Raw genomic sequence first — 14,767 nt, 5'->3', positions numbered from 1 at the left:
TGTGTACGTACACACATGAATGACTCGGTAAATATATGCGCCAGTGAAAAAAATGCATGACTGCGTACATTCATGCAAACAAAGCAAGCGTTAGCGCATAATACTTTAAAACATACATATGTTTACAAACATTAATATGTATTATACTTTCGGTGTGCGGCTCTTTGTAACGTAATATATTCATCTCTTTTCATGTGACTAGATGCTATTACGTTCTTCTAAACTGCTTATCTTTATGTTTTTATATTACTGTCTGGTGCCACACACTGACCGCCAGCTGTTTGGTGCATTATACAGAAGTCGGTGTCAGATCACTGTTAGGTTAGCCATTGTTATTGTTTGCTGTGAATTAACAGTGGTATTGGAACAGCGCCATACACTAGTTTCGTTCGTGTTTGGTAATCTTGGTATGTGGTATGTTAAACCAGCTGTGATTATGTGATTTATTTAGTATTGAACACGTGAGCCACTTCAGCACGAGGACATCTTTTACTTTTTTTTTTTTTCGCTAACGAACATATGTTTTGATGCCATGTAGGGGAGGCCTAGGGAAGGGGTTATGATGACTACATCAACCCCCCCCCCCCGCAGTTAGAAAAGGCTGTCATAAGGTGAGTAAAATGATAAGGAAATAGCAAGAATAAAAAAAACATAGCATAAGCCTGAGGAGGTTTGGATACCATTCTTTCAACTGCATCGGTATTGATTGCAGATGACTTGAAGATGCGCCTTGTTTACTTTTTTTGGTATTTTATTAAGCAGTATTTACCGTAGCAGTACCGTGATTTATGTAGCTGAGCTGTTTGTGTGCATGTGGATATCATTTATTATTCATGTATGCATATCATAAGTCATCTCTCCCCTCCCCTGACCCGTCTTGTTTATTACCTCATCCCTCCCTCGCCTGTCTCATCTATGTACATTCTGCCACTTCTCTCCCCTTATCTTCCCTTCACTCTCCCTTCCATTCGCATCCCTTCCATTCTGCTGTCTGCGTTACCTCTCCCTTTTCCTCCCTTTCACCCTTTTCCCTTCGCCTCCCTTCCACCCTTTTCCCTTCCCCTCCCTTCTCATCTGCTTTTGCATGTGATTATTATCCCTTCAGTTATTTATCAGTAATCTCTCCCCTTCCTTTACTGTTCCTTCCCTTCCGTTTGGTTATGCTGCACGTATGACCATTCTTCTCTTCCATCCTCTTCCTCTCCCTCTTCTTAACTCCTCTTTCACCCCATTCAAGTTAACACGATTATGATTTTCCATTGTCTTTCCATGCTCTTTCCTTTTCTTTCGTTCATCTTAACTATGCAAGTGTCTGCCTTTTTATATATTTCCTATTGCCCTCTTCCTTCATGCATATTCCTCCCCTCTCCTACCTCTCTTTATATATGCATATAGCCTGTTTTCTTCCCCTCTATTCCCTTCTCATCTACTCAGTACGCATTTGTCCTTATTTTTTCCTTCCTCCCCTTTTCTTTATTTCCTCTTCCATTATACAGCGAGGTCTATAGCATCTTTTAATACCATTTTATTTTTTCCATTCTGCTTTGCTTTTCTACCCCTTTTCAGATTTTTTTTTTTCCTAGCATTTCTTTCTTCTTTCCTTCCTTTTTGCATCTTTGTCCATCATGTTTTTTGTGCATATGTCCTTTTCTTCCTACTGTTTCTTCCTTTCTACTAATGCGTGTATACTTTGTCCTAAGTTATCCCTTTCTCATCTTCTTCCTTCTCCTCCTCTTTACGTATGTGTTATATTCCATTTCACTTCCTTGATATCGTTCCTTAACGCTTAATTCATGAAATTTAGCACGTCTTCAATCACTTCCTTCTTGCAGTTAGCCTTTCCTCCCCTTCCTCTGCGTCTTACGATACGTGTTTTCCTTGCAAGATTTCCTGATGTTTTAACTCGGGTTTTCCCCCCTCCCTCTTCCTTATATTCCTATCATGATTAAACTTCTATTTGTCTCGCTCTGTTCTTATTCAGTTTCATGTTCACCTGCACTTATCGCATAATATCACCTTTATTTTGCTTTCCCTTACTGTGGATACGTTTGCCCTCTATAATTTTTTCATACCCCAAACATTTCCTATTGATCCTCGTATTTGTATTACGATTCAGTTCATTTTCTAGTCTCGTTTTCCTCTTTCCTCATGCATCACTCACCAGTCCATTTTTGTTATCTGATTTTCATTCCTTTCCTTCACGTTTCCTTCTGTGTGTCTGTCGAATGGTGAATGTATGTATGGCCTGTTTCACCAGGCATGCTGTTGATTCCTTTCCTCGCTTTCAGGACAGTAATTCACCCATTCTTAGGTAGTAAAAGAGGTCGGATGATGATGATGACGATGGTGATGATGATTAGTTGATGATGATGATGAGGAGGAGGATTGGTGTTAGTTGATGATGATGATTTAATGTTGGTTATTGATGTTGTTGTTGATGATGATGAAGATGATGACTTTTTACCCCATTACCCAGTACACAGAGTTCACTAACGTATTTTCCTTTCCAGCTACCCCAGGTGGAGGCAGAAGGGAGCGAGTTGAACGGACGACGCTTCAGGATAGAGAGTGGGGAGGCCTTGGGAGACAGAGATGAGGTAAGGCTGTGTGTGTGTGTGTGTGTGTGTGTGTCAGTTTGTTGTACAGGGATATGTAAGCTGCTGAATACTCTGATGCCACCTGTTATATTCCCCATAATACTATTCCCTACCGTATTTCATATTTCCAGCTACTATACAGTGGTTGATCATAAATTGATTCGTTGTTTAATTGTTAGTATAATTCCAGGAATATAAAACTTACGTATCTTCCTGTGGGAAAATTTAAGTGACAACAGTTTATCATGTTTATTAAAATTATAAGTGAATATACCTCAGTAATTTCAGTAAAAATTTTAAATGAGTTTGTATTCATGGCGATTATTTTATCCACACCATAATTTTAAAGGTTGTTGACTATGTGGTATGGCTTTCAAGGTCATTAGATACGTTTTGCGGTTCTTTAGCCAATAAGTTGTTAAGAAGTGGTAGAACGCATAGGAAGTTTGCGTGTGGGTATAAAGATGCAAACTTAGATACGCCTAGATACTCGTATGTACTTTGGCATCCAAGTGTTCTGCAGTTTACAATCCAACAACAGCTATTGGTGAGTTGTTGTGTCACCATTTGGCTGTGATGACGTATATTTATTCTTTTGTTGTTACCGCCAGACGATTTTACTTAGCATTGAAGACTTTCTGAACTGGAGGGAGTCAGATCATTTGACTAGAGGTCTGTCCAAAGGTAGTGTAATTGTCTGGTAACAACAAAAGTAAATAAAAGATATATATATGTCATTGGATTCAAGATGATAAAAAAGATGAGGTGAGTAAGGTTGTATTTGAAGGTGTTAAAGGAAATGTGGTGAGTAATATTGATTAAAGTTATTTTTGAAGGTGTTAAAGGAAATGAGGTGAGTAATATTTCTTTTTACTAGTTTGCGCCTCTGTTTACACGTGCAGCAGCAGCAGTAGGCAACGAGAGAGCGGCTTCACGCATGGCCCCCTAAACTGCTTACATCCCCCGCATCGGATAACCTGCCCGCCACCTGCTCTTTTCAACCCTTTCACTCCCAGGACGTGTTGTTTCATTTCTTGCTGTTTCCTGACGATTTTGAGCTTTGTGGAGACTTTTCGAACTGGAGAGGTTAATTATATCCCTCATTAACCCTTCATTGCAAGACCGTTTCCCCAAAGCTGAATAAAATCGTCTGATAACAAGAATAACGTGAATAATACGTCATTGGATTGAAAGGGCTAAAGTGCAGAATAAAATGATTGTCAGTGTGTTTGGCTTTTGATAGCTTACCTGCGGGTTCCCTCCCCCCCCCTCAGCCCCCTGCTCGCCCCCCCCCCCATCTCCCACGCCCGGAAAAAAAAATGTTTAGCTGCAACTTTGTTCTAGTGCGGTTTTTATCTAGCTGAAGCGTTGTTTTGAAACCGCAACCATAAGACAATAAAAAAATATTTGTTTATGTTTGGCTTTGATAGCTTACCATTTCCAAAAATTCTGTTGTTGTTTTTTTGTATGCATCATGTACGAGTGATAGTTTGTATTGGGGTAAATTTATTTATTTATTTATTTATTTATTTTTTTACTGTAACTGATGGCTAGGTTACGTGAAAATAGTACAAATGTCAAAAACCAAAACAATCTAAATTATATTCTTTTTTACACTAACTTGGCCGAAAATTAGCATCGCTCCATCTTGAGTGCTGAACTAAGAGATAGCACATAAACAAGACTCTAGTCACGAAGAAGTGTTACTGAAAGGTTATAGAGCTGTTGCATTTTCTTTTTTTTTTTCAGTCATATGGCTACAGGAAGTGAGCTGCAAAAGGAAAAACTGGGCCAAGTTAGTGTAAAAAAGTATTGCATACGTGGGTGTATTAATGGCAAAGAAGGTGGATGTGTTATATGGCAAGGGAGGTGGATGTTATGTATATGAGTATTTGCCACACATAACACTTGGAAACATTAGTCAGTCACTGTCGTTTTAAAGTGTATTGCTGCGTGCGTAATTGTGATATTGATGTTCTGAGCCATAAAAATGTGGATGTGTAAATCTTGCTTGAATTCCAATAACGAAGAAATTGGTTATTGTAAAGTACATTTTTTGTCATTGCGATTTAATGCACCAGTCAGCGTTATTTTCACCTCACTAATATCCCTTGATTATGTTTAGCTCAGGGGGAAAAAAAAAAAAAAAAAAAAAAAAAAGGAGTTAATGAAGGATATATAACCTTATGCTATTGAAAAAGTCTCTCTCAACCTGGAGAAAACCGTCTTGAGGTCGCTAGAAAAAGGTTGAGAGAAAGCTCTTGGGACGGAAGGGGTAAAATGCCCTTCAGAAACCAGGGAGCGAGTGTGTGACCGACCGATAAGACCGATAAAAATATTGGATAGCCGATATTAGCTAAGCGAGATTGAAGGAGGGAAGGAAAAGAGGAGAGGCTGTTTTTATCCCGTAGGTGATTAAAGGAAGGAGTCGTACATTTCATCCTATGCGTTTGGTGAGAGAGAGAGAGAGAGAGAGAGAGAGAGAGAGAGAGACGTTGAGTGTGTGTGCTTGTGTGTGTTTGTGATACGAAGTTTACAGATTTTGCTAACGGTATACTTGTTTGATTTTTTTTCTTTGGATAGTTACATAATAATAGGTGAAAAAGGTATAATTTTTGCGCATGGTTGTATAATAAATTTCGAGCCTTATGGGAACGTTTTAAACCAAAATTAGCTTGCAATGAAAAAAAAAAAAAAAAAGTTGAAAATATCAGAACTACCTTTCACAGTACCAAGCCTTCTCTCCCTTCATGCAAATTGACACCAGGGGTTCGCAAAGTCATTTCTGGCTATATGTTCAAAATTTCACCCATATTGAAACGAGAAAAAGAAAAAAATATACACATACTGTACAGGTAGGCGATATGATAGAAAAAAAAAAAAAAAGGAGAGTGGTAGATATATATAAAAAACGGGGAGTGGTATGAAATGCACGCGCGAAATTTCAAAATCGTGATATATATGAAAAGTTATGAAATGCTGAGCTGGTAGCGTGGAAATAACATGTATAAAAATGGTTATTTGGCTGACATGGGATTAAAGGCTGGAGCGCTGAACCAGTAGAGTGCAAAAAAGGGGGGCGAGAGGTATGTGTGTGTGTGTGAGAGAGAGAGAGAGAGAGAGAGAGAGAGAGAGAGAGAGAGACTACCAACACATGCCACCGTAGCAGCTTACAGTGCAGTTTTAATTCAGTTTGCTTGGGTCTGGAAGGATGTAATGTTCTCGAAATGGGAAGTTATTCAAAAGCTAAATGTAGTATCATCATCATCATCATCATCATCATCATCATCGTTCTCCATCAGTGATCTTAATCCACAGTTCCATCATCGCAGTGTCAGGGTTTATGATTCTCAGTGGCGACTTAAATGGGGAATAAAGGAGTCTCCAGTGAGTTTTTTTTTTTCTCTCTCTCGTCTATTGAAGGTGATGTGAGGTTGCTGGTAGTGCAGTGTGTGGTTGCTGGGGTCACTGCGTACGTAGGAAATAAATAATGAAAACAATAATAGTAATGGTGATTATAATCAACTGCTTTCGTAATTTATATTTCAAATTATTATCTGTCACGCAAATATTCCCGATTAATGAGATTTTGAGGAATCATTTTAATAATTCATTAGTAAATACATTAATAACCAGAATTTGGATCATGTGTGAGCTGTCATGACAAATGTGATTTAGCGTACGGTCCGTAATATGAATTGTAGCAAAGGCTGTATATGAGTAAAAGCCAAGAATATATATAGTATATGTGCAACTGAAACTTAACATCAGCCTGTAGACCAGGGGTCGTCAACTATTAGAACATGGTGTGCAAATTTATAATTAATGCCAATTTTTTCGCCACTTTGCGTGTCAGGTAAGATTTTTTAACACTGTAGCGATAGTGTTAATTGATTTAGTAAGGAAGGATGTGCCCACCTCTCTCTCTCTCTCTCTCTCTCTCTCTCTCTCTCTCTCTCTCTCTCTCTCTCTTTGCATTTTCAATATTTTCTTTGTTACACTGGATCACGTTGAGTGCCATGGTATAGCACTTCACGTGCCAGGTCTGGCACGCGTGCCTAGGGTTGCCGACCTCTGCTGTAGACTGTTAATATGGGAGCTTAATATATCTCATTCAGTGTAACATTAGCGAATAAGGCAATAATCCACAATTATATAATTAATAGTGATAATCCGGCGTTAAATATTAGAATATGCGCATCATGTTGATTTTATATATATACTGTACAGTGTGTATATATATATATATATATATATATATATATATATATATATATATATATATATATATATATATATATATATATATGTGTGTGTGTGTGTGTGTGTGTGTGTGTGTGTGTGTGTATGTATGTATGAAAACCCTCATTTTAAAAAAATGGGGCATAGCTTAACGTACACGCGTACAAAAATTGTACATAAAACTCAGCATAACATGTAACACCTGTCACATTTTTAACGGTTACGAGGTGAATTCCGCCATCATTGTGTGTGTATGAGATAGAGAGAGAGAGAGAGAGAGGACCAGAGGAGGAAGGAAAAATTTTTGTAACAACTTCCTGGTGTGTGTTCATGAGGCTGTTGTTAAAAGTAATCTCATTGTGATTTTTTTTTTCTAAGTTTGGGGTCACTTGGGGTCGGAGTTTTCTGTTGCTGTTAAGGGGTAAGCCCTACCGTGAAGTATGGAAGATATGAAAATTCTCTCTCTCTCTCTCTCTCTCTCTCTCTCTCTCTCTCTCTCTCTCTCATCCTTTTCTACAGCCTTCTTTCCAACAGTTCCCCATATCTACACCTCCATACATACCTTCTCTTCCTCATTTCCAACATTACCTTCCTACAGTAGGTAACTTTATCCCATATTATTTTTGCCCTCATTTCTCTGATTACTTATCCACAAATCCTAATATTCCATACGTCCCTCTTTGCTACAGTGCATCATTTTTATTTTATTTTGCCTATTTTCATGCCGTTCCCTTATTTTTTTCTTCCTGTTTTTCTTAGGTTTCTTCAGTACTCCGTATTTACTGCGTCTTTCTTTGTGGTGGTCCATGTTTTCTGGCGGAGGAAGATCAGTCTATTAGTCCATTCTGTTCCATTAATTTTATATTAACTCTTACTTCCACCAGACAGTTTGCTTCAGCGTGGGAGTAGGGGTTACTTATGTATCCTTAATCCCACGTTTTTTCTTCAATCCTCTGTTCCTTTTTACCTTTCTATATCATGGCCATTTTCCCTTCCAACGCTCTCCCATTTTCCCCTACCCATCCATTTTCCCTTCCTATACCCTTATCCATTTTTCCGTCCCATACCCAGATCCAGTTTCCTCTCCCAACCTACTAGCTATTCCATTTTCCCTTTGTATATCCTTTCCCATTTTCTTTCCCTATATACAGTACTTCCCCACTGTCCCATTTTCCTTTCATATAAGTATACCATTCTCCCTTAACCTATTCTATCTTTCCTTCCTACCCCATTGCTAATTCTCCCTCCCATTTCCCCAAACATTTCCCGATAGCATTCGTCACCATCGAGATAATTGGTAAAAAAGGGGGACTCAAATAAGTATCACATTACCGGACGAAGAAAACGAGATTACACAGGCGGGCGTCCACTTGCCAGACATCAAAGGCCTTCACTCCACTCCCTCTCGCTGCGTGTGTGTGTGTGTGTGTGTGTGTGTGTGTGTGTGTGTAGGAGAATGTTGGTGTAATTTTCGTCTCCCATGCCCATTATAGTTTGACATTTTTTTTTTTTTTTTCGGAGGTGAAGTATTGGGGAAAAATGTGTTCGTTTGTTCAAGTGTGTTATTATTGTAGGATTCTTTTCTCTGCCAAAGCTGAAGATAATTTTTGTTTTTTATAAGTATTTCATTGGTTAATTCTTTTGCCTGTTCTCTAAAATATACATTGAGGCTAACAGGATTTTTTTTCTTGTATCTCTTTTGATGTTTTTATTCATTGCCAAATAAACTACATATTTGATGGTGAGTGCATAGGCCTGTCACGAAACTTGATCCCGTAATAACCTGTTTTAGAACCAATTTTAAAAAAGTGTTGCTGACTAAAAAAAATGGTGTGTAATTCCATGGTGCGTCTGATGTGTATGCAGTATTAATGTTTAAGTAATTTATCTAGGAACACTGAAGTTGCTTGTTATTATTATTATTATTATTATTGTCAGCTTCATTATCTCCCTATTCTGTCCTCCATCAATTTTCTAATGTTAATCTTTATTTCCTGATTATGGTAGTTTTTTTTTTATCCACATGTTTCTTTCTACATCTTATCTGTTTATTAAAGTCCACTGTTCTCATCCTGTTTGTCCTTTATCATAAATTTATGTTTTCTTTTGCCCTTCCTTTGTTCTCATTATTAAGTTTCTCAAGGTAATGTTTATCTTAATGTTTATCTATTTTTGGGTGTATTTCATTTTCTGTTTTTCATTGCTCCTTTGCCTTATGTCTAACCCTTTTTTTCCACTTCCTTTCCTAACGATTCACCTCACGTCTAAGGTTCGGTGACATCTTTCATTTTATCATTACCATCACCAGGCGATTTTATTTAGCTCGGGAGGGGGTTTTCGCGTTGGAGGGGGTCATACGAAGCCTCCACTAACTCTTTGGGTACCTGAGTGCACTCTTAAGGTAAATAAGCTCGTGAGGTAACAGCAAGATGGAAATATAAAGTACGTCACCCCAGTCAGTTTGCCTTCACCTCACAAAAAATCCCTAACTTTGCTGTTGATGGCCAGGTGTGGTTAGACTGAAGGGCAGTTTCGACTAGTAACCAAGGAGGCTCATTCCTGCCCATTAACCAAGGCTCATCGAATTTCATACAACTATAACTTAGTGTATTAGACCCAGTTCCTTCAGGTGAACGTAAAGAGATTATAGTGAAGGGATTAATTTTCCTATCCTTTCCCTTATGGTCAGTCTCTTTCTCTTGGTACCACGTTAATTCGACATCACCTCACTGATCTACACCCATCTTGTCTTTGTTTCCTTTCCTTTCTCGTTCCCTTGCTTAATTTACTCCCTCTCTCCTCATTTTCTTTTTGCTTTTCAACTCATTTCACTTCACTTGCTGTCACTTTGCGTATTATCTCTTCCACTTTCTCGTTTTCCCTCATTTCCTCATTTTCTCTTTTTCACTTCCTTTTTCTCTTCTCAGTTTCTAGTCTTCACGGCTCTTTCTCCTCATTTCCTCTTATTTCTGTCCTTTATTCTTTTCTTCATCTCTCACTCTTTTCCTTCCTCGCACTCTCTTCATCCCCTCCAAACCTCCACTCTTTCCTCTGGTGCCCCATTCTCTCTCACCTTTCTCTAAACTTCTCTCCTATCTCACTCTCTCCCATCCCCGCTACCATTCCCATAGAAAATCCCATTTCCCCCTACATGTCCACCACAGCTTTTTCCTCCCTTTATTTCCCCTCACCCTTCTCCCCTCCATGTCCCCTTTTTGCCCAGTGTTTCCGTTCCTTCTTTTTTACTTTTAACTTTATCTTTTTTATCTTGTGCTTCTCTTCTCATTTTCTTCGTCTCCATATTCTATACTAACCCTGGCCATTCCTTGTCCCTTTCCTCCATTTTGCCCGCCCATTCTACCCCTTCCTTCCTTAGCCCTACTCAATCTGCCTTTCCCTCTCCCTTTCTGCCCTTTGTTTCAACCTTTGTCCTTTCCTTCACTATACCTGGCCCCACCCTTTCCATTATCATTCTACCCTTTGTCTCACCCTTTTCATCCTTTGCCTCTCTTTTGTACTCTGCCCCATCCTTTGTCACTCCCTTTCCACACACACACACACACACACACACACACACACACACACACACACACACACACACACACACACACACACACACACACACACACACACACACACACACACACACACACCTTAACACCCTTTCTCTCACCCTTTGCCCATCCTTTCCCTCAGGCCTCACCACTACTGGATCTTCTCTCATTCCTCTCCTCCACTTTCCCCTCATAACTTACAGTTTTCACCCCTTTTCCCATTTGCCCCGTCTTTTCTCCCCTTTGCTCTCCATTCCACCCTTTACCTCTTCCTTTCTCCCCATTCTCCCTCTCCACCCTTTCCTTCCCTCCGTTCCCCCCAACCTCACCCCGTCCACTCCCCCACACCACCACATGAAAAAAGGTAAAAGCGTGACAGAGAGCGAGAGGGGCGTTGGTAAAAGGGTGTCCTTTGATCAGGGGGGGCCATTCCATCATGCCGTAATGAACTGGCTTTAAATATTCATCACTGCTAACTAAACGGATCAGTAATGCAAAGTGGGATTCGTGGAGTCAGTTTTGGGGGTGAGGGGGGGGATGTTGGGGAGGGATGAAAGAGAGGAGGGGGTTGGGGGGGGAGGAAAGAGGGAGGGCTGGGAGACACAGGGATGAAAGGCAGAGCTGGAGAAAGTTAGGGAGGAAAGAGGGAGGTTGGAGGATCGTAGGGAGAAAAAGGGAGGTTGGGGAGACGTTGGGAGGAAAGGCAAAGTTGCAGAAAGATAGAGAGGAATGAGAGAGGTTGGAGAGACGTGGGAAAAAAAAAGGAAAGTTTTGAGAGGCATAGGAAGAAAAGGAAGGCATGGGTGGGGAGAGGTAGTTAGGAAAGGGAGGGCTTGGTTGAGGAGACGTAGGGGGGAAGGGGAACGCTTATATGAGGAGAGTAAGGGAGTAAAGGGAAGGATTGGATGAGGAGAGGCAAAGAGGAGAGGGAGGGCTGGGGTGAGGTGAGGATGGAGGAGAGAGGAAGGATGGGGTGAGATGGGGGAGGGAGAGAGAAAAGAAGAGGGGTTCGTGTGAGCTGGGAGGAGAGAAAGACAATAGTGGGGGTGAGTTAGGAAAGGAAGAAAGAGGAGAGAGAGAAGAAAGGGAAGTGGGGGTGAAGTGAGGACGGAGGAAAGAGAAGGAATGTGTCAGGGGGAATGGGAAGGGGAAGAGTTTTATGGAGTTGGTAGTTTTTTGGATGGGAGTGTAAGTTGGGGAGGAGGGTGCTTGGGAAGTTGTATGGGGAGTTAAGGCCAAAGAATGTGAGGGGAGATGAGAAGTTGTTGATAAGAGGGGCGTTATGAGGTGAGGGAGTGAGTCGAAAAGGTGGCGTTTCGAAGTGAAAAGATCTACAGTAAAGTGAAGCTGAAGTAGATTTTTTACCTTTTTTATGGGGCGGGGCGAGTATGGGAGGAAAATTAAGGAGAGAATCTTGAGGGAGTTGGGAAGATATAATGTTTTGAAGCTAAGGCCGAGTTTATTCATATTTTTTTTTAGTTGGGTAGAGATAGGGAAGGCAAAGTTTGGGGAGGATAAGGATGGGGAGGGGAGGGAGTGGTTAAATATGGGAAGGAGCGTTGTAGAACCCGGTAGGGAGGAGACGCAAGAGCTTGTAATGTGTACCAAATAGAAGGGAGAGCGGAGAGAGAAATATTGAAAGCATAGGTGTGTGTGATAATGAAGGGTGTTTTGGATTTTTTATTTTTGATTATTGAGAGGGGAGGATAGGAAAGGGGAAGTATGGAGAGGATTTGAAGTGAGGAATGAAATGTTACTGATGTTTCTTTTTTGTTTTAGTTGGAGGAATCGGGTGGGGAGGGGAAGGAGTGATTAAGTATGGAACAGAGCCTTTTATAGCGTTTTAGAGCTAGATGGAGAGACACGAAAGATTGTAGTATGTGGAAAGTAGAAAGGGAAGTGAAAACAGAAAAATTTGTGTAGCGGTTGTGAAGGGAAATGAAAACAGAGAATGGTTGAGTGTATTGATGTTTGATATAGAGGACCTAGGTGGATAAGGACAAACAGAAATTGGGAGTACAAAGAAATGAAGGAGAAAGAAAAGAGAAGTGAAGAACTGCGTAGCAGGAAAGATAGAAATTTTGAAAAAATGCATGTGGCAAGCATTTGAATGAGTTGGAAGAAATTATAAAAAGGAGATACAAGAATGGGGAAAATGTAGGAAGAAACTGGGTATAAGGTTTTGAACTAAATTTTTAAACATGTAAGCTGTAGGAATGAGCAAGTGGAGCGGGAATACAGATGAAAAGGAAAACAGAGGAGGTGAAAGAAGTAAGAATCGAAATTTGAGGTATTTATCGACATACAATGAATAAAAAGGGCATTAATGTTGTGGTAAATGAAAGAGAGGTGAGCAGAGAGAGGAAAAAGAGGGAGAGAACTAAAAAAAATGACGAGAAAAGTAACTGTTACAAAGAGAAAGTAAAAATGAAAAGGGAGGGAGGAACGGTTTGAAAAGACGGAGGGTTAGATGGAACCATGTAAATTCATGAAAGCGAAATAAGAATCACAGTATTATTACATACAGTAAATATTAGAAAGGGCGAAAAGTACAAGCTTGATAAGGAAATGAGTAGATATGAAGTAAAAAAATAAAAAAAATACAAGGTAAAAGGAAGAGGGAAAAGGTGAGAGGGAGAGCATGGAAAGAAATGGTATAAATAGAACGGAGAGAGGGGGAGGATGATGAGGGAGGTGACTGGCAGAGAGAAAAATTATATGAATGGGTGATAAAAGGGGATGTAGTGAGGGGAGAACCGGAGCAGACAGACGGACAGAAAGGTGTAAAGGAAAGATAACAGAAGTAGAAACGATAAAGGAAAGAAAATGTTGGAGATAGAAACCACGTAGTTACGGCTGTAGCACTGAGTGAGAAAACAAAACGGCCAGAATATATATATATATATATATATATATATATATATATATATATATATATATATATATATAATGCGATGTATTGTGCTAGGAACATACGATATTTTAACAAGTCCTAGTGAGACAGCTTGGAAATATCCACCACTTGGATATATCCACGGCAATCTACTTGTCTCTTGGTTAACAATCTAATCTCAGTGGAGATTGTTGGGAAACATAAGGCCAGTGTCGTAATGCTGAGGACCTTCATGTTCCATGTTCACTTTATATGCTGTGAAAATGTAGCCCGCGGTAAATATACCTACACCTCTTCTTACCCACCGTCCCAGGCCTGCACGAGGTACCAGTTGGCCTCAGCAAAACTACCTTAAGTGTTTGTTACTAGTTGCCACCATTTTTTTTTTTTTTTTTTTTTTTTTTTTTTGAGAGAGAGAGAGAGAGAGAGAGAGAGAGAGAGAGAGAGAGAGAGAGAGAGAGAGAACGAGAGAACGAACACGTAAGATAGGAAGAGAAATGCAGAGGATAAGGGCACTTAGATATACAGAAACGAATGGGGAAAGCAAAAAGTATAAGCTGTTTGAGGGAGAGACGCCACAAGCAGAGAAACGACTGACATAAACAGAAAATACTATAATAATTTCAAACTGACAGAGTACATCAAGAGAAAGAAGTAAAGCAAGTACGTCAGGCAATAAAGCAGAGTTATAAGAAGACAGGACAAAATAAAACTGAAAAGCAAGAACAAGGACCATCAGAGTTCATTGAGGAAAAAAAAGTCATTGGATTACGCAGGAAAGTAAAGTTATAAACAGAAACGTCAGAGGGAAACTGAAAAAAAAAAGAGAGAGGGACAGACAAAAGCCACAGCCAAAGGTAGAAGAGAAGAGACAAAGAGGCCAAAGTGGCAAAAGAGTACAGGCAAAACTGAAGGAGGCTTTTCCTTCCCTCAATATCCTGTTTGGCTTAGGATCAGGAGGAGGGAGAGAGAGGAGAGGGAGAGACTGGGTGGGGAAAGGAAAAGAAAAAAAAAGGTAAATTGAAAGAAAGAGGATCAAAAAGGGTTACAAGAAAAATTCACACACACACACACACACACACACACACACACACACACACACACAGAAGGGAGAAAAAGGGGAAAAGATTAAAATGGGGAAAGGAAAAGTTTGAGACTAAATTGTTTTCTGGTACTGACAGATAAGAGGAAGGGGCCTGAGAATTTAGCTGTGAGGTAAATAAGAGAGAGAGAGAGAGGAAAATTGACGGGAAGTTTTGTTTAAAGCTAGAGGCAGACAGCCACCGGCACACACAAAGACACACACACAAGCACAAGCACACGAACACGCACATAAACTAACCCTCACAGACGCAGACACACGCTTTCAGGCATGTGGATGCAGACATATACACATGCAGACACATAGAGACAACTCATGCACACAGACACGAGGACTGGAATAGGCTAGCGAGGAAGGAGACAGGTCGGGAGAGAGAGAG

At 40.1% G+C, this 14,767-nt stretch overlaps 1 protein-coding gene across 1 annotated transcript in view; it reads left to right on the top strand.

Annotated features, from left to right (window-relative positions):
- The window catches only part of LOC145417325 (GTPase-activating Rap/Ran-GAP domain-like protein 3), a 750,816-nt gene that overhangs the window by 309,308 nt on the left and 426,741 nt on the right, over positions 1–14,767 (top strand). Inside the window, exon 3 of the mRNA XM_080286003.1 lies at positions 2,511–2,597. Coding sequence (XP_080142129.1) covers positions 2,511–2,597 — 87 coding nt within the window. The remainder of the gene's footprint in view (positions 1–2,510; positions 2,598–14,767) is intronic.

Source organism: Coenobita brevimanus, chromosome 110 (assembly GCF_032717465.1).
Source record: "Coenobita brevimanus isolate Jiangsu-jjx chromosome 110, ASM3271746v2, whole genome shotgun sequence".
In the NCBI taxonomy this organism is placed as follows: Eukaryota; Metazoa; Arthropoda; class Malacostraca; order Decapoda; family Coenobitidae; genus Coenobita; species Coenobita brevimanus.
This window is presented reverse-complemented; position numbering and strand designations above follow the sequence as displayed.